The sequence below is a fragment of the Pipistrellus kuhlii genome, unplaced genomic scaffold (assembly GCF_014108245.1).
Source record: "Pipistrellus kuhlii isolate mPipKuh1 unplaced genomic scaffold, mPipKuh1.p scaffold_m20_p_62, whole genome shotgun sequence".
Lineage (NCBI taxonomy): Eukaryota > Metazoa > Chordata > Mammalia > Chiroptera > Vespertilionidae > Pipistrellus > Pipistrellus kuhlii.
In genome coordinates, this window is record NW_023425565.1 from 1,534,888 (window position 1) to 1,553,037 (window position 18,150).

Consider the following 18,150-nt stretch of genomic DNA (forward strand, 5'->3'; position numbering starts at 1 on the left):
TAATAAGAGAAAGACTGTTACGTTATAAAACTAAAACTAAAACTAAAAAAATAAAATAAAATAAAATAAAATAAAATAAAATAAAAAATCTGCATGACTATATGCAACAAAAATGATTATATGACAAGCAGAAAAAAAAGACCAATGTCAAAGTGGGAGACCACGAATCCAAGATGGTGGATTAGGCAAACACACCTAAACTGCTGCCAAGCACAACAATTTCAAAACTACAACTAAAAGACAAAATGTCTATCACCCAGAACCACGGGAAAGCTGGCTGAGTGGAATCTCTACAACAAGACTGAAGAGAAAGGAAACAAGCGCTGAAAAACTGAGTTTAACTTAGCAAACTTGCAACCCGGTGCAGACAGCTCCGAGGCCTCCATGCTCCAAGCGGGAAGAGAGGACTGTGGTTCTCGCTGTAGCTCCTGCAGGGTGGCCTCAGACAGTAGCTGAACTGCACCCCATTGGAGATCCAGAAGCCAGTGAATCTAATGGTCAGTGTTGGACACCAGATTTCAACTCCTCACATCCATAAATGACACATTCAGGAGGCGGACTCAGTGAGCACCAAAGCCCCACTGAAACAAGGCCTGCAGCATAAGCGTGTCTCCAGCGCAGTTCTTTCATTATAGACACAGCGGGTCCTCACAGCCAATTGGCCTGGTGGTCAATCTCTCCCAGTGTATCAACGCAATCAAGGCTTAACTACACCAAGACATTGCACTTAGCCCACAAAGGGGTTTACCAAGAGCAACCACCTCGGGTGATTGGGGAAGCTGAGCTACTGGCCCCTATAAGTCACCTACCACACAAAGCCACTCCATCAACACAGGGAGGCAGCCAAAATGCAGACACACAGAAGCATGTCACAAATGGGAGAGATGGAGTAAAGTACTGGACAACACAAGAGTTCAGAATCACATTCATAAGGTTCCTATACTCAAGAATCTTCTGAAAACAGCTGAGAAACTTGAAGAGACCTTCAAGGACCTTAATGAGAATACCAAAAAAATGGAAAAGGACCAGTCAGAAATTAAGTATACACTGACTGAAATAAAGAATATATAGAAACTCAACTCTAGATCAACGTACCCAAGAGTCAAACCAAAGATCTGGAATATGAGGAAACAAAAAACACCCAACCAGAGAGGCAGAAAGAAAAAAGAATCCAAAAGTGTGAGGATAGTGTAAGGAGCCTCTGGGATGGCTTTCAGCAAAACAACATCCAGATTTTTGGGGTGCCAGAAGAGAGAGAGCAGGATATTGAAGGCTTATTGGAAAAAATGATAGAAAACTTTCCCTACCTGGTGAAAGAAATAGACTTATAAGTTCAGGAAGTGCACAGAACCCCAAACAAGAGGAATCCAAAGAGGACCACACCAAGACACATCATAATTAAAATGTCAAGGGCAAAAGACAAAGAGAAAATCTTACAAGCAGCAAGAGAAAACAGTTAGTGACTTCCAGGTTCTGTGAGCACTTCCGGGTTGTTGGCCTAGTTCTGCGGTTTCTGGGAGGGGGTGGGAGCCTCCTCCTGGGCTCCTGGCAGTGCTGATCCTGTCTGCTCCGCGGTGGGAAGCGCCTTGCCCACAGGACATCAATGCAAGACTGAATAAGAAAAAGTTCCTTTCTTCTAAGCCATGGCATATCAGTTCTATAGAAATACCACTTTGGGAACCAGTCTTCAGGAACGCCTCGAGGAGCTCATACAGTCTCCACAGATCACCCCCCAACTTGCCCTTCAAGTTCTACTTCAGTTTGATAAGGCTATAAATTCAGCATTGGCTCAAAGGGTCAGGAACAGAGTCAATTTCAGGGGCTCTCTAAATACATACAGATTCTGCGATAATGTGTGGACTTTTGTATTGAATGATGATAAATTCAGAGAGGTGACAGAATTTATTAAAGTGGATAAAGTGAAAGTTGTAGCCTGTGATGGTAAAAACACTGGTTCCAATCCTACAGAATGAATAGAAAAATGGCTCTTTTATGCCATCTTCTGTTATTATTCATCACTTTTTAAAGAGAAGCATAGAAGAGACCTTACTTATTCTAGCATTGCAGAAACGACTACACTGTGCTATGCCATCAGAGAATCCAGTAGCAAGATGCTTGTAACTCTGTAGCCTCTTACATTACATATATTCTGCAGCATAAAGAAACAGACTTTTTTTTAATGACAAATCAAACGTTGTTGCCTTCCTAATAATATTCTTTAATAAATTCATTTTAAAACTCAAAAAAAAAAAAGAAAAAAAAAGAAAAAGAAAAACAGTTAGTAACCTACAAGGGAATACCCATACGACAGTCAGCAGATTTCTCAACAGAAACTATGCAGGTCAGAAGGGAGTGGCAAGAAATATTCAAAGTGATGAATAGCAAGAATCTACAACCAAGATTACTCTACTCAGCAAAGCTATCATTCAGAATTGAAGGTCAGATAAAGAGCTTCACAGATAAGAAAAAGCTAAAGGAGTTCATGACCACCAAACCAGGATTACATGAAATGCTGAAGGGTATTCTTTAAGAAGAGGAAGAAAAAGAAAAAGTTAAAGGTAAAAACTATGAACAACAAAAAGACATCAAATACATACCTACCAACAAGTGAATCTAAAAATCAAGTGAATAAAAAATCTGAAAAACAGAAAGGACTGGTGAATATAATAGAATCATGGACATAGGAAGGGAGTGGACTGACAATTCTCAGGGGGAAGGGGGTCTGAGGAGTGTGGGAAGAGACTGGACAAAAATCTTACACCTATGGATGAGGACAGTGGCAGGGGGAAGGGCATGGGGTAGGGAGTCAGTTAGAGGGGAGCTATGGGGGGAAAAAGAAGAACACCTGTAATAATCTGAAGAATAAAGATTTTTTTATTAAAACAAACAAACAAACAAACAAACAGTGGGAAACCAAACTGAAGAGCTCCTAAATGTAGAACAAGATGATAAAGACCGACAACAGGATGCTGATAGAAATCGTGTTAAAGACATGAACAGCTGTTCTAAGAGAAACGCAAAAATAAACATTTGGAAAGATGACAAAGCTCACTCATATTTTAAAAATGTGAATTAAAACTACACTGAGATACCATTTCTCACTGTCAGATGGCAAAAGCGATGACACATTGTGAGGGCGAAGCTGTGGGAAAGCCGCTGTGCGCACTGCGGGAACCGAGGGGGCAGCCTGCGGGAGGAGGGCCTGGTGGGACCAGCAGAATCACACACACATTTACTCTTTGCCACAATCCCATTCTAGAAATCTATCTCAGAGTCACACTGAGGGGAACTGTGCAAGGCCGGCCCCCCACACGCACAGCGAGAATCAGAACCCGGCCCCCATGGCGCAGGGCTGATGGACACGCGAAGCCAGACACCAGCCTGTGGGAAAGGACTGGCCTGTGTGGAGGACTGAGCCTGCAACGTGTTGTTTACGTAAGAAACACCAAGCAGGTGTGAGGGTGTGGGCTGTGCTGCCTTTCATGTAACATGCAAAGAGGAAAAGGAATACATACACACGTTTTTGGTCCAAAAAGTAAACATAACAAGGATAAAAGAAAATCTAATAAAAATGATTACCTACAGGGAAGGCAGACACAGAAGCCAGGTGTCCCTAAAAGTAACTTTGCACCAGTGATTTCAATTTAAGAACGCATAGCTGTTTTATAATACCTAATTCAAAAACAAAATGGAACTGCCCTGGCTGGTGTTGCTCAACGATTAGTGTCGGAATACACACTGAAGGGTCACCGGTTTGATTCCCAGCCAAGGGCACATACCTGTGTTGCAGGTTTGATTCCTGGCCCTGGCCCATTGATGTATCTTTGCATGGATGTTTCTCTCTCTCCCCCGCTACCCTTCTCCCTCCTTCCACTCTCTCTAAAAATCAATGAAAAAAATATCCTTGGGTGAGAATTAACAAAAACAAAAAACAAAAAAAGGAACTAAAGTGGGAGAAAGCAATTCCTGGAAGTAGAAAATAAACTGTAACCCTCTGTCAATGCTGGTCTAATCACAGGAAGAGCTATTCCAATCGACCTTGAAATGCAGATGGCTGGAAGTACAAGAAAACAATCCAAGCATGTTTTGGGGGGCTTGTTGTTACTTTGGAACTATTACTATTTATTATAGAACAAAACCAAGGCCTGTCCCCGTAATGCGTTACTGCCATTCAAAGGAAATAAAAACGAAATCTGTCATCTTAGCAAACACTGAAAATACTGGTAAGAGCTTTTCTCATTCCACGTGTCTCCTAGCGCTGTCCACCCTGAGCCCAGAGTGGTGACCGCCCAGGCCGGCCCATGTGCTCCAGCCCCAGCTGAGGCTTCCGAAGCGCGGCATCCCGTACACAGGGCACAGGCCCAGTGTTGAGCTCGATCCCCATAGGGGGTGTGCAGGGTCAACATTTCGCTCTAACATCAATGTTTCTCTCTTCTTCTTCTTTCCTGTCTACAAATATTTAAAAAAATGAATGTCATAGATAAAAAGTTATTAAAAATAGCAAAATTCATGGGTTTCTACTGATATTAAAAAACATAAACTTCTCTGGGGGTGCTGGGCACTAATTTCTCATCTGGAAAAGAACTGAGCAGTTATCCTGCTTTTACTAACTACATTACTGAAGAAATCCTGTTTTTTTTATTTATTTATTTAAATATATTTTATTGATTTTTGTATAGAGAGGAAGGGAGAAAGATAGAGAGTTAGAAACATCAATGAGAGAGTCATCGATCAGCTGCCTCTTGCACACCCCCTACTGGGGATATGCCTGCATGCAACCAAGGTACATGCCCTTGACCGGAATCGAACCCGGGGCCCTTCAGTCCCCAAGCCAACGCTCTATCCACTGAGCCAAACCGGTCCCAGCTGTTTTTATGGAAGGATCAAAGGTAATAAGAGAATGAAATAAAAACAAAAGGAATTATTCCATCTACTACCAGCAATAGGTGGTCAGTAACCAGCATGGCTGTGAGAAAAATAATGCCTTAAAAGTGACCCGCAGCCCATGTTAACCATTAGCGTTTTTTATTTCAAAGGGAGTGAGAAAGGGACTAAGCACGATGGGTGGATGGGATCCCTGTGCTACGAAGACCTGGCGGCACTGACCCCCAGACCTGGCCTAGCTGCTCCGCAGGAAGGAAGAGCTGAAACACAGAACTCTGCTCATCAGTGATGGCATCTCCTTCTCATCCTGAGCCGGGCTGGCCTGTGATTTGGCCCGAGCAGCGTGAGGCAGGAGTGAGGACCATGAGGCCGGAGCTCCCATAGACCCCCTGAGACTGTCATGGAGGAGGCCAGGGCAGACGGCTGGAGGGACAGCCACTCGGCAGGGAGGTGGCACAGCCCACAGCAGCACAGCCTGACAGCCGAACAGTCCCATCTTATCATCCCCATTTGTTTAATGGGCAAGTCACTTCGTTTCCTGCTGCCTTGGTTTTCCAATATGTAAAATAACAGTAGTAAAATAACAGTAGGGTTAGTGTGAAAATTAAATAATACACACAAAAATTCACAGAAGGGTTCATGGCACGTGGTTTACTTTGTAATACTGAAAATGAAAGGTGCCTCTTATATTTTACCGTGAACTGTCTTCAGGATAACGCTGTCCTACTGCTTCTTGGAGCTGGACGTTAAGAAAAGACACATTTTGCCAGGTTTCCTTCTCTCTTATTTTGTCAAAAATTGATGTGTAGAAGTCATACATGGTATCTCCACCCTCCATTAAAAAAAAATTTCTCATGGCCTGCAGGTACTCCACCAACCTGAATGGAGAGAAAATAAGCAACTTGAGCCAGGATTCTCCATCAGTAACAGGTTTGTACCCTGCCACTTTCAGTGAAACAGGCTTACATCCCACAATGACTAAAATCAGAAAAACTAACACTTCTTAAGCACATTGTTAATAATAAAAATAGCAGGTGCTTTATTTAAATGGTCAGAAAGTTATTTTTCGATCATGTAGAACACTCGGCAGTCACAAAAGTGTAATAAAAAACAGTGAGTCCAGCCCTGACTGGAGTGGCATCATCCCATACACTGAAGGGGTGCAGGTTTGATCACCATTTGGGGCACATACAAGAGGCAACCAATCAATGTTTCTCTCTCTCTTTGTGTCTTTCTCTCTCCCTTCCTCATCTAAAAAAATCAATGAAAACATATCCTTGGGTGAAAATTAAAAAAAAAAAAAGCAAAAAAAAAAAAAAAAGCGAATCCAAATCCTACTATTCATAGTGAATTTCCACTGTTAATATTTGGGGTGTTTCTTCCCAGTCTTTTTTCTATGCATTAAAAAAACATAGTCCTTATTATATAAGACTAGAGGCCCAATGCATGAAATTCGCACAAGAGTAGCTCCTCGCAGTCCCGGCTTTGTCCGGAAGGTGGTCCAGATGTTTTGCTGTTTGGCCATTTGGATGATTTGCATATTATGCTTTTATTATTATAGATATCCTGCTTTTTAAATTTTAAGAACAAACTATGTTATTAAATATTCTGTATAAACATTATTTGTATGAACTTTACAAAATACACACATGATATGAATATGGCATATTTATAGATATGTCATAATATAAAGACCTGGTAATTTTATGTTTTTCACTCTGATAGCAAATTTTATGATGGGCATTTTGTGTAACAAACGTTATCTTTCTTTTGGGATAGCATCTCAGAAACAAAAATTAAATTTCACAACATAGTTAAGAAAACAATGGTTAATTGATTCTTCCAAAAGAAAATTGTTTACTGCATAGTTATTTCCAACTCTAATAGAACTTAACTTGAAATACAGGTTTTAAAATAGCCTCAACTGTTCTTAAGTACAATAAACTACAGACTACTTCTGAACTGAACTCTTTCATACCTGTAATCTGTTTTCAGCGTTTGCATGAGGTCTCCACAGCAATCTAGATACTGCTTGTCAATATGGGGGTAGAGGCAAGATCTCAGCGTTAACTCAAACGTCTGGCACGTCACAGATTCCGATGATCTAGCCATATACACCTCTCCACCAGCAAACTTCTCGTGAAAGTCACTCTGTTCCAAATACAACCTTTCCACACACAAAAAAATGAGCCTTCTTTTTAAGAGCAATCGTCAACAGAATTCTCTTAAATTCCAGAGTACCATTTTAATAGTTAAGTCTTTAAATTACCAACTATTACAGAAAGAGAAAATCTTTTTCCTCAAAATATACTTTGAGTGGCCCTAGCTGGTAGCTCAATGATTAGAGTGTGGACCCATGGACTGCAGAGTTGAAGGTTCGATTCCAGTCAAGGGCATGTGCCTCAGTTGTGGGCTCGATCCCGGGCCCTGATCCAGACTTGTGCAGGAGACAACCAATATGTCTTTCTCACATCCATGTTTTTTTCTCTCTCCCCCTCCATTTCACTCTCTCTCTCTAAAAAAAAAAAAGAAAAGAAAAAAATCATCGGAAAAAATATCCTTGGGTGAGGATAAACAAAACAAAATGAAATGCTTTGGGTGGATCAGTTTTCAAAGTCACTTTTGTCTTTTGGATCAAGTACTTGCAGCCATTTGGCTGCTGGTAGTGAGTGATGGCCATCAGATGATGAGGGCACTGTGTTGGTTTAACACCTAAATGCTTCAAAGGGTCAGGGTGCATTCTGCACATAAGGAAGGCCTGACTCAATATGTCTGATGTCTGTCCACAACCCAGACTTAAAAAAAATTTAATTTCATTCTCACCCAAGGACATGCATAGAGGAAGGCAGTGGGAGGGAACCACTGATATGAGAGAAACATCAATGGGTTGCCTTCCAAACATGCCCTGACTGGGAATCGAACCGGCAACCTTTCTGTGCACAGTACAATGCTCAATCAACAGCCTCTCGCTATGCAGAACCTTTTTTTTTTTCTTTTTAATATATTTTATTGACTTTTTACAGAGAGGAAGAGAGAGGGACAGAGAGTCAGAAACATCGATGAGAGAGAATCATCGATCAGCTGCCTCCTGCACACCCCCTACTGAGGATGTGCACACAAGCTCTTCACCAGAATCAAACCTGGGACCTTTCAGTCCTCAGGCCCACACTCTATCCACAGAGCCAAACTGGTTTCAGCCAGAACCCCGACTTTTCAGAGCATCTCCAGTTCCAGTGGCAGCACTCCTAGGCCTAGGGCATGTGATAATCTGTGGACTTGCACCAACATGGAGGCCAAATAAGACACCTGAAATAAGTGAACACAGTATCCTGCATCCCATCATGTAGGAGAGGCTACAGTTTTCTTTAAGGCTGAAAAGCCCCACCTGCCAGAAATAAACATTACTGAATACTGCACAGATCCTGCTGCTTCTACCATCAACGATATTGCAGTGGGATTTCACCTAGCAAAGTTGACTGCCAGCAGGGGGTCGTGAGCATCATCCAGCTCCAGGTGTCTTTCCGCAATGGACTGCATCCTAATGAAGGTCCCTCGGGCTGCCTGCTGCTTGGTGAGGGGCTGTGTTTGGGCTTCTTCTCCATGTCGAAGGCGTGACTGCACAGATTCCAGAAAGAGGCTATACAAGCCTTTTCTTCCTGCATCTAAAACAAAGAAATATGTCAAGTTACTTAATGTCATTAGCCACATGTTCTAGTAAATAATATTAAGTAGCATTCAGAATTATTATGTTATTTTATCTAAATACAGACTGGTATTTTTCCTTTGGATTATGAGGGTCTATTCCTGTTTTGTTACCTTTAAAATACAGTGAGTGCCACTAAGCATTTTTACATCTTGTCAGACAACTGCAAGATACCTGGTGAAACATTAAAGTATAATCTATTTTTTTTCTGAACAAGGTAATACCTCTAAGCAGGATGCTTGATAATTAAGTTACCATGATACCGTACAGCACTTTGATAATAACATTAAGGGAAGTCTTAATTTCACTGGAAAAAACACTTCTAACAGTGACTCTAAAAAGCTCAAGACATTTTGCTACTCATTCAAAGGAGAAATATTATAAAGTGAAAATTCTATTAAAGGACATAAAAGATATGAGATTTCTGGTCAAGATGCTGGTAAATACAGTACTTGTTGTCTCCCACAACCACATAAAAATTACAACTAAAATACAGAATCACCATCATTCAGAACCACCTGAAATCTGGCTACATGGAAGTCCTACAAGAGGATAAAAGAAAGCACATTGAGGCTGGTAGGAGGGACAGAGCCACAGAACACCCATGTGTGGTATTCTTTTAATCAGGAGGGATATTTTGGTTGTGGAGGTCTATGTGAGAAGCCAGGGGTCCCAGGCCCACACCAGGGCCCTCAGCCAAGGGTTCCAGAGCTGGGAAGAGCATCCCTGAAACTTCAGGCTGTAAAGCCATTGGAGATTGAGGCTGAGTGACACAGAGGCTGCTGGTATCACAGGTGTTCCTCCTAAAGGTTCAGCACATGAACTTAAACTGACTTGCTGCCTCTTAGCTCCTGTGCTGGGGCAGTAGCTTGAAAGGTGCAGGGAATATAGGGAGGAACTGAACTGTCTGGTATCAGGGTGAGAACTGGGGGGCAGCATTCTCCTAGAGAGGGGTACTGTCATTGTTCCTTTGCTGGGCCCTCCCCCAGAGCCTGCAGGTAGGCGCCATATCTGAGTTTCCATCAATCTGGCTCACACTCTTCGCCTACTCTGGTGACTCCCTGAGATCCGACCCCACACAATTTGCAGCCTGAACCCAAGCTGTTGCAGTGGTCTTATCATATGAATAGGCTCTATTGGCTCAGACTTTGCTAAAATCTCCCAAACAAGCAGCAGCATGTCCCATACCTCTCAATAACAGGTCCCAGGCCTGGCACTAGCAGCCATCTGCAGATCACTCCACAGCTCATGCCAGGTGGTCCTAGGAAGAGCATAGGCAGTAGCTGACTTTGCACTTCCCTGGAGGCCCAGAGCCAGTGCATCCTACAGTGGACAGCTTCAGACCATAGCAGATTACAACTCCACACATCTACGAGTGACACACTCAAGGGGCAGACTCAGTGAGCACCAAAGCTCCACTGAAGCAAGTCCTGCTCCTTAGGGTGCCTCCTACACAGCAGCTCTCCCACTGTAACTGCAGCTGGTCCTCAGAGCCTATAGGCCTGGAAGGAGGTCAACTCCTCCCAGTGATGCCAACAACAATCAAGGCTTAACTACAGGGAGTGCCTACCTAGAGTGCCCAGCTCAGGTGACTGGGGAGGCTGAGCCACTGGTCCCTAAGGACACCTACTACACAAGGCCACTCCACCAATTCCAGGAGACATAGCAGCTCTACCTAATACATAGAAACAAACACAGGGAAGCAGCCAAAATGCAGATACAAAGAAATATGTAACAAAAACAAGGAACCTACTGAAAACAGAGTTCAAAACCACAGTTATAAGGTTAGTCAAGGATTTTTATCAGACTTTCAAGGCTCATAGTGAGAATGTCAAACACATGAAAAAGGACCAATCAGAAATGAAGCATACACTCATTGAAATAAAGAATAATTTACATGGATTCAACCTTAGAGTAGAAGATTCCAAGAATTAAATAAACAATTTGGAATATGTGGAAGCAAAAACTCCCAATCTGAAGAGCAAAAAGAAAAAAGAATCCAAAAATATGAAGATAGTGTTAAAGAGCCCGTGGGACAACTTCAAGCCTACCAACATTCACATAAGGGGGTGCCAGAAGATGAGACAGAGCAAGATATTGAAAACCTATTTGAAGAAATGGCAAAAGATTCCCCCTACTTGTATATAGATATAAAAAAAAGTCCAGGAAGCAGAGTCCCAAACAAGAGGAACCCAAAGAGGGCCACACCAAAACACACCATAATTAGAATGCCAAGGGTTAAAGACAGAGAAAAATCTTAAAAACTGAAAGAGAAATTCAGTTAGTTTCCTACAAGGGAACTCCCAAAATACTGTCAGCTGATTTCTCAACAGAAACTTTGCAGACCAGAGAGAGTGGCAAGAGATATTCAAAGTGATGAACAGTAAGGACCAACAACCAAAATTACTCTACCCAGCAAAACTCTCATTTAGAATTGAGGGTCAAAAGGAGAAACCAAGATGGCTGCCTCGCACATCAATTTCAAAACTACAACTAAAAGACAAAACAAACATCATCCAGAACCATAGGAAAGCTGGCTGAGTGTAAATTCTACAACTAGAAGGAAAGAGGAAAGCACACGGAGAATCAGAGGAGCTGCAAAAGGCTGAGGTACAGAGACACATGTGTGGGTGGCTGAGTACCTGGCTGGCTTTCTCCAGTGGAAAGGAGACAGCGCTGAACCCCAGTTCTGACTGTACTGAACCCCAGTTCCAGGCAAGACGCGGGGGACCCAGGCTTAAAGGGGAGCCGCGAAAGGCAGAGGTCTGGAGGCACGTGCTTGAATGCATGCAGAGAGGGCTGACTGCCGAGTGCGCTGCTGGCTTTCTCTAGTGGGTGAGAAACAGAAACTCTCCACTGTGTTGAATTCCATTTCCAGGAGAGAATCTGGGAATCCAAATTCATTGAGGGAGAAACTGGACCGTCTGGCAGTAGGTGAAACTTGAGGGCAGATTACTCTTAGAGGTGCTTGCAGTAATTACCAAGGGACACTGAGATCCTAGGGCAGGGATGCTGCTAGGCCAAGACTATCTGCTCAGCCCTGAGGCTCTGCCCCATCCAAGCTGAGCACAGAGGCTTTTGCAATTTTGCAAGTCTGGTGCCATAAGGCTGTCTCCATCACAGAAGTTCTCCTGGTGTAGACACAGGTGATCCTCACAACCAATTGGCCTGGAGGTCAATTCCTCCCAGTGATACCAACAATAATCAAGACTTAACTATAACAAGGCTGTATACACGGTCCACAAAGGGGGCACCAAGAATGTCCACCTCAGGTAAATGGGGAGGCTGAGCCTCGGACCCGTATAGGACACACAGCACACAAAGCTACCCTACCAACTCAGGGAAGCAACGAAAATGTGGATACAAAGAAACAGATCACAAATGAAAGAAATGGAGGAAAACAAATGACTGGATATAGAGTTCAAAATCATGGTTATAATGTTTTTCAAGAATTTCCTAGAAAAGGTCGACAAATTAGCGAGACCCTCAAGGATATAAAAAAAGACCAACTAAAAATTAAACATACACTGCCTGGAATAAAAAATATACAGAGACCCAAAAACAGACCAGAGGAACACAAGAATCAAGTCAAAGATTTGAAATACAAAGAAGCAAAAAACACTCAATGGTTAAAGCATAAAAGAAAAAAGAATTAAAAAAAAAACTGGGACAACTTCAAGCATACCAACATCAGAATAATGGGGGTGCCAGAACAGAGTGAGCAAGATACTGAAAACCTATTTCAAAAATAATGACAGAAAACTTCCCTCATAAAAAAAATAGACTTACAAGTCCAGGAAGTGCAGAGAACCCCAAACAAAAGGAATCCAAACAGGACCACACCAAGACACATCATTATTAAAATGCCAAGAGCAAAAGTCAGAGAGAATCTTAAAAGCAGCAAGAGAAAAAGTTAGTTACCTACAAGGGAGTACCCATATGATTGTCAGCTGATTTCTCAAACAGAAACTAGGCAGGCCATATGGGAGTGGTAAGAAATATTTAAAGTGATGAATAGTAAGAACCTACAAGCAAGATTACTCTACCCAGTAAAGCTATCATTCAGAAATGAAGGTCAGATAAAGAGCTTCATAGATAAGAAAAAGTTAAAGGAGTTCAACACCAAACTAGTACTATATGAAATGCTGAAAGGTATTCTTTAAGAAGAGGAAGAAGAAAAAGGTAAAGATAAAAATTATGAACAAATACATATCAATCAACAAGTGAAATCTAAAAATCAAGTGACACAATCTACAATAGCTAGAATTTGGAAACAGCCTAGGTGCCCACCAGCAGATGATTGGATCAAAAAACTATGGTACATCTACACAATGGAATACTATGCTGCCATAAAAAAGAAGGAATTCTCATCATTTTCAGCAACCTGGATAGAATTAGAGAACATCATGCTGAGTGAAATAAGCCAGTCAATGAAAGAGAAATACCACATGACCTCACTCATTTATGGATATTAAAGAACATTATAAACTGATGAACCAAAAGACAGATATAAAGACAGTAAAGCAACAAGCAGACTGTCAAATTATAGCTGGGAGGGTAGGGAGATCTGGGGGAGATAAGAGATCAACCGAAGGACTTGTATACATGCATAGAAGTACACCCAATGGACACAAAACTCTAGGGAGGGAGGGTATGTATGGGGGGGGCAATGTTAAAATATGTACACAGACAATAATTTAATAAAAAAAAAGATTATACATGATAAAAAAAATAAAAAAAATAAAAATCAAGTGAATTAAGAATTTAAAAATCAAGTGAATTAAGCCCTAACTGGTTTGGCTCAGTGGACAGAGCGTCAACCTGCAGACTGAAAGGTCCCAGATTCAATTCCGGTCAGGAGCATGTACCTTGGTTGTGGGCACATCTTCAGTGGGAGGCGTGCAGGAGGCAGCTGGTCAATGTTTCTCTCTCATCGATCTTTCTAACTCTCTATCCCTCTCCCTTCTTCTCTATAAAAAAGCAATAAAATATATTTTAAAAAATCCGATGTACAGAAGAAATTGGTAAATATAATAGAATCAGTGGCATAGAAAGGGAGTGGACTGAAAATTCTCAGGGGGGAAGGGATGTGGGGGGTGCAGGAAGAGACTGGACAAAAACTGTACACTTATGGATGAGGACAGTGGCGGGGGGTAAGGGCAGAGGATGGGGTGGGAATCGGGTGGAGGGGAACTATGGGGGATAAAAAGAGGAACAATTGTAATAATCTGAACAATGAAGATTTATTAAATTAAAAAAAAAAAGAAAAAGAATTGAGGGTCAAATAAATTGCTTCCCAAACAAGAAAAGACTAAAAGAGTGAACCACCACCAAACGAGAGGTACATGAAATGTTGAAGGGCATTTAAAAAATAAACAAACTTCTTTTTTCCGCAACAGGTTTGCTGCCAGAACACAGGTGTTGTGAAAACCATTAACTCAAACCCAAGATGTGAAAGGAAGAGACTCACATCAACATTGTCGTCACTGGACACATAGATTCCGGGACATATAGATGACAACTACTGGCCATCTGATATAAATGTGGTGGGATCGACAAAAGAACTATCGAGAAATTTGAGGAGGCTGCTGAGATGGAAGGGCTCCTTCAAGTATGCCCGTGTCTGGGATAAACTGAAAGCTGAACGGGAGTGAGGGATCACCATTGATATCTCCTGTGGAAATTTGAGACCAGCAAGTATTATGGGACCATCACTGATGACCAGGACACAGAGATTTCATAAAAAACATGATTACAGGCACATCTCAGGCTGACTGCTGTCCTGATTAGTTGCTGCTGATGCTAGTGAATTTGAAACAGGCATCTCCAAGAATGGGCAGACCCGTGAGCATGCCCTCCTGGCCTACATACTGGGTGTGAGACAGCCGATTGTTGATGTTAACAAAATGGATTCCAATGAGCCACCCTACAGCCAGAAGATATGAGGAAATTGTTAAAGAAGTCAGCACCTATATTAAGAAAATTGGCTACAACTGACACTGTAGCATTTGTGCCAATTTCTGGTTGGAATGGTGACATGCTGACATTACAAATGGTAATTTGCCTTGGTTCAAGAGATTGAAGGTCACCCGTAAAGATGGCAGTGCCAGTGGAACCACGCTGCTTGAAGCTCTGGATTGCATCCTGCCACCAACTCATCCATCTGACAAGCCCCTGACTCTGCCTCTCCAGGATGTCTACAAAATTAGTGGTATTGGAACTGTCCCTGTGGGCACAGTGGGGACTGGTGTTCGCAAGCTCGGCATGGTGGTCACCTTTGCTCCAGTCAACGTTACAACTGAAGTGAAGTCTGTTGAAATGCACCATGAAGCTTTGGGTGAAGCTCTTCCTGGGGACAATGTGGCCTTCAACGTCAAGAACGTGTTTGTCAAAGATGTTTGCTGTGGCAGTGTGGCTGGTGACTGCAAAAATGACCCACTCATGGGAGCAGCTGGCTTCATAGCTCAGGTGATCATCCAGGCTATGTCAGGCTGGATATGCACCTGTGCTGGACTGGCACACAGCTCCCATTGCTTGCAGATTTGCTGAGCCGAAGGAAAAGATCGATTATCATTCTGGAAAAAAGCTGGAAGATGGCCCCAAGTTTTTGAAACTGGTGATGCTTCCATCGATGGTTCCTGGCAAGGCCCTGTGTGTTGAGAGCTTCTCTGACTACCCTCCTCTGGGCCATTTTGCTATCTGTGACATGAGACAGGCAGTTGCTGTGGGTATCAAAAAGCAGTGGACAAGAAGGCATCTGGAGCTGGCAAAGTCACCAAGCCTGCCCAGAAAGCTCAGAAGTTAAATTAGTATTAATCCCAACACATGCCATCCCAGCCTTACTCAGTGGTGGAAGAAGGTCTCAGAACTGTTTGTCTCAATTGGCTATTTAAGTTTAATAGTAAAAGTCTGGCCGAAGCCGGTTTGGCTCAGTGGTAGAGCGTCGGTCTGTGGACTGAAAGGTCCCGGGTTCGATTCCGGTCAAGGGCATGTACCTTGGTTGCGGGCACATCCCCGGTGGGGGGTGTGCAAGAGGCAGCTGATCGATGACTCTCTCTCATCGATGTTTCTAACTCTGTATCTCTCTCCCTTCCTCTCTCTGTACAAAATCAATAAAATATATTAAAAAAAAAAAAGTCTGGTTAATGACTATAATGCATCATAAATCCTTCACAAGGAAAGGAGAATGTTTTGTGGACCATTTGTTTTTTTTGTGTGTGTGGCAGTTTTTAAGTCATTACTTTTTAAAACCAGTACTTTTTAATGGAAACAACATGACCAAAAATCTGAACACAGAATTTTGAGACCGATTAAAATAACAAAGTTTAATGAGGAAAAAAAAATTTATTGTTGAGATTATTACAGATGTCCTCCCATTCCCCAGTAGTTCCTCTCCATCCCAGGTCCTCCCCACCTTATTGTCTATACATGCATATAAGATCTATGTCTAATTTCTTCCTGCATCATCCCACTCCCCTCTTCCCTCTGAGAAGCGTCAGGAGGCAGCTGATCAATGATTCTCTCATTATTGATGTCTCTATCTCTCTATTCCTCTCCCTTCCTCTCTGAAAAAACAAAAAAAGAAGAGGAAGAGAAGGAAGAATAGGAAGAGATGAAAAATATGAACAATAATATGGCAACAAATACATATCTATCAACAATTGAATCTAAAAATCAAAATAAATGAACAAGAAATCTAAGGAACAAAATAAATTAGGGAATAAAAAAAAATCACAGGTAGGGAAGCATGGAACAGACTGACAAATCTCAGAGGGAATGGAGGTAGGGCAAGAGATTAATCAAAGATCTTACCTACGGACACAGACAGTAATGTGGTGAAGGCCTGCGGTAGGGTGGGAACTGGGTGGAGTGGGGCAATGGGGTAAAAACAGGGACATCTATAATTATCTCAAGAATAAAGATTTAAAAACAATAAAACAATTCCCAATGAGGACAAACTTTATTCAATCAGGAGTAGCATAATCTGTTCACTTGATCATGCTGAAAATTTCCATGTAACTAAAAATCTTTGATGATTTTGAAACTACACCATTATGTATCTCGGATGACAAGAATCAAGAAAACAACCCCAATGTTGCAAGAGAGGTACAAGGAAAGGGCCCCACCTCTGGCCGTGGCCTGGGACATGGTGCTGTCCCCAGCCTGCAGGTGTCTGAGCAGCTGCATGGACTTGCCAGCCATGATGATCTGCTTCAGGACGGGTCTGAGGAAGGACACCATGGTGTGCTGTCGGCTGGAGGGCCCTTGGTCACTGCCAGAACTTGCACTGGCATTATCACTCATCTTTTCTTCATTTTCTGTCCTTTCTGATATACTGTATAGTGTGTACGTTGCATACCAAAAGTCTCTGTGATTTACTGGAACATTTTTATTTCTATAGAGATTCAAAATAATTTAAATGTTAATTCCCCCCCTCCCAAAAAACACACACACAAAAAAAACCAGTATGTCTGTTCTAGCTTAGTAATATCATCCAGACATTTTAAAACATAGTAATAGCAATTATAGCTAAAATGAAGTAATGTCCATGAATAACAAGGGGTATTTTACCTGACTTCAGTTTAATATGGAAAAGTGGATAAATACACTGAATGGCTGAGGTAAAATATAACTAAGTAGAAAGTTTCCTGAATTAGAACTAAACAAACTATGATGAATTTGTTAATCTCCTGTGAGAGTAATCTTCAGATTCCACATCTTTTTCCCCCACATAGATTCTTAACTGAGCTTTAAAAAATTTTTTTTCAATACTCACCCAAGAATATATTTTCTATTGATTTTTAGAGAAAATTGAAGGGAGAGGGGAAGAGACAGAAAGAAACATTGATGGGGGAGAGACAGAGATACACTGATGAGAGAGAGAGAGACACATCAATGGTTGCCTCCTGCAGGCCCTCAGACTAAAGCTGGAAGCCTGCAGTGGAGGTACGGGCCCTTAACTGGAATCAAACCCAGGACTCTTTAGTCCACAGGCCAATGCTCTACCCACTAAGCCAAACCGGCTATGGCTGGATGGCTTTTAATAATGAAATGACAGATACTCATCATCATCTAATAGTCGCATTTTAACAAAAATTGTCAAGTAAGAAAGATGATACAGGACAGAAGGGACATGAGGAAGGCTGGCTCCTTTATCTTGGCACTGGAAACAGGCCACTATTCCAGAGCTCTGAGGAATCACAGTTGCCCTTCCTGCCCAGGGAAATGGACAGCTGTCAATCAAACCTAAGCACAGTGCACAACTTCAGAGTTGAGATGCGGACGGTTCCACCTGGCAGATTCTATTTAGAAAAACCAATTAATTGAAGGGTAGCTAATTTGGAGAAATAAATATATTAGAGGCCAATTCTGTAATATTGTCATACTTTTCTTACTGATGACTTCTATTGGAATGACCTAAGCCTACTGGTTGTTAGCTGAACTCATTTAGCCCTTCATGAACACACTATTACTCAAAAAATGTGATTTGCAAAGAAAAGCTGTGAACTGACATAAACTTGGAAAAATACATTTTGGGGCTGGGGCTGACCCTGCGATAGCTG

At 42.0% G+C, this 18,150-nt stretch overlaps 2 protein-coding genes across 4 annotated transcripts in view; one reads left to right on the plus strand and one right to left on the minus strand.

Annotated features, from left to right (window-relative positions):
* The window catches only part of TUBGCP5 (tubulin gamma complex associated protein 5), a 94,610-nt gene that overhangs the window by 18,154 nt on the left and 58,306 nt on the right, over positions 1 to 18,150 (minus strand). For 2 of the 3 annotated variants that reach the window (XM_036420127.2, XM_036420126.2), the window contains 4 exons: positions 16,714 to 16,982; positions 8,348 to 8,546; positions 6,863 to 7,051; positions 5,580 to 5,762 (listed from right to left, as the gene is read on the minus strand). In XM_036420127.2, the coding sequence (XP_036276020.1) occupies positions 5,580 to 5,762; positions 6,863 to 7,051; positions 8,348 to 8,546; positions 16,714 to 16,982 (840 nt within the window). The remainder of the gene's footprint in view (positions 1 to 5,579; positions 5,763 to 6,862; positions 7,052 to 8,347; positions 8,547 to 16,713; positions 16,983 to 18,150) is intronic. The other variant, XM_036420130.2, reaches the window with a different exon arrangement.
* On the plus strand, positions 1,502 to 2,253 carry LOC118708707 (transcription initiation factor IIA subunit 2-like). Its single transcript, XM_036420131.2, has one exon. It carries the CDS (start codon positions 1,644 to 1,646, stop codon positions 1,971 to 1,973), a length of 330 nt encoding a protein of 109 aa, XP_036276024.1. The 5' UTR covers positions 1,502 to 1,643; the 3' UTR covers positions 1,974 to 2,253.

Coding starts and splice junctions, on each gene's coding strand:
- LOC118708707 (XM_036420131.2), top strand. CDS start 1,644: ATGGCATATCAGTTCTATAGAAATACCACTTTGGGAACCAGTCTTCAG.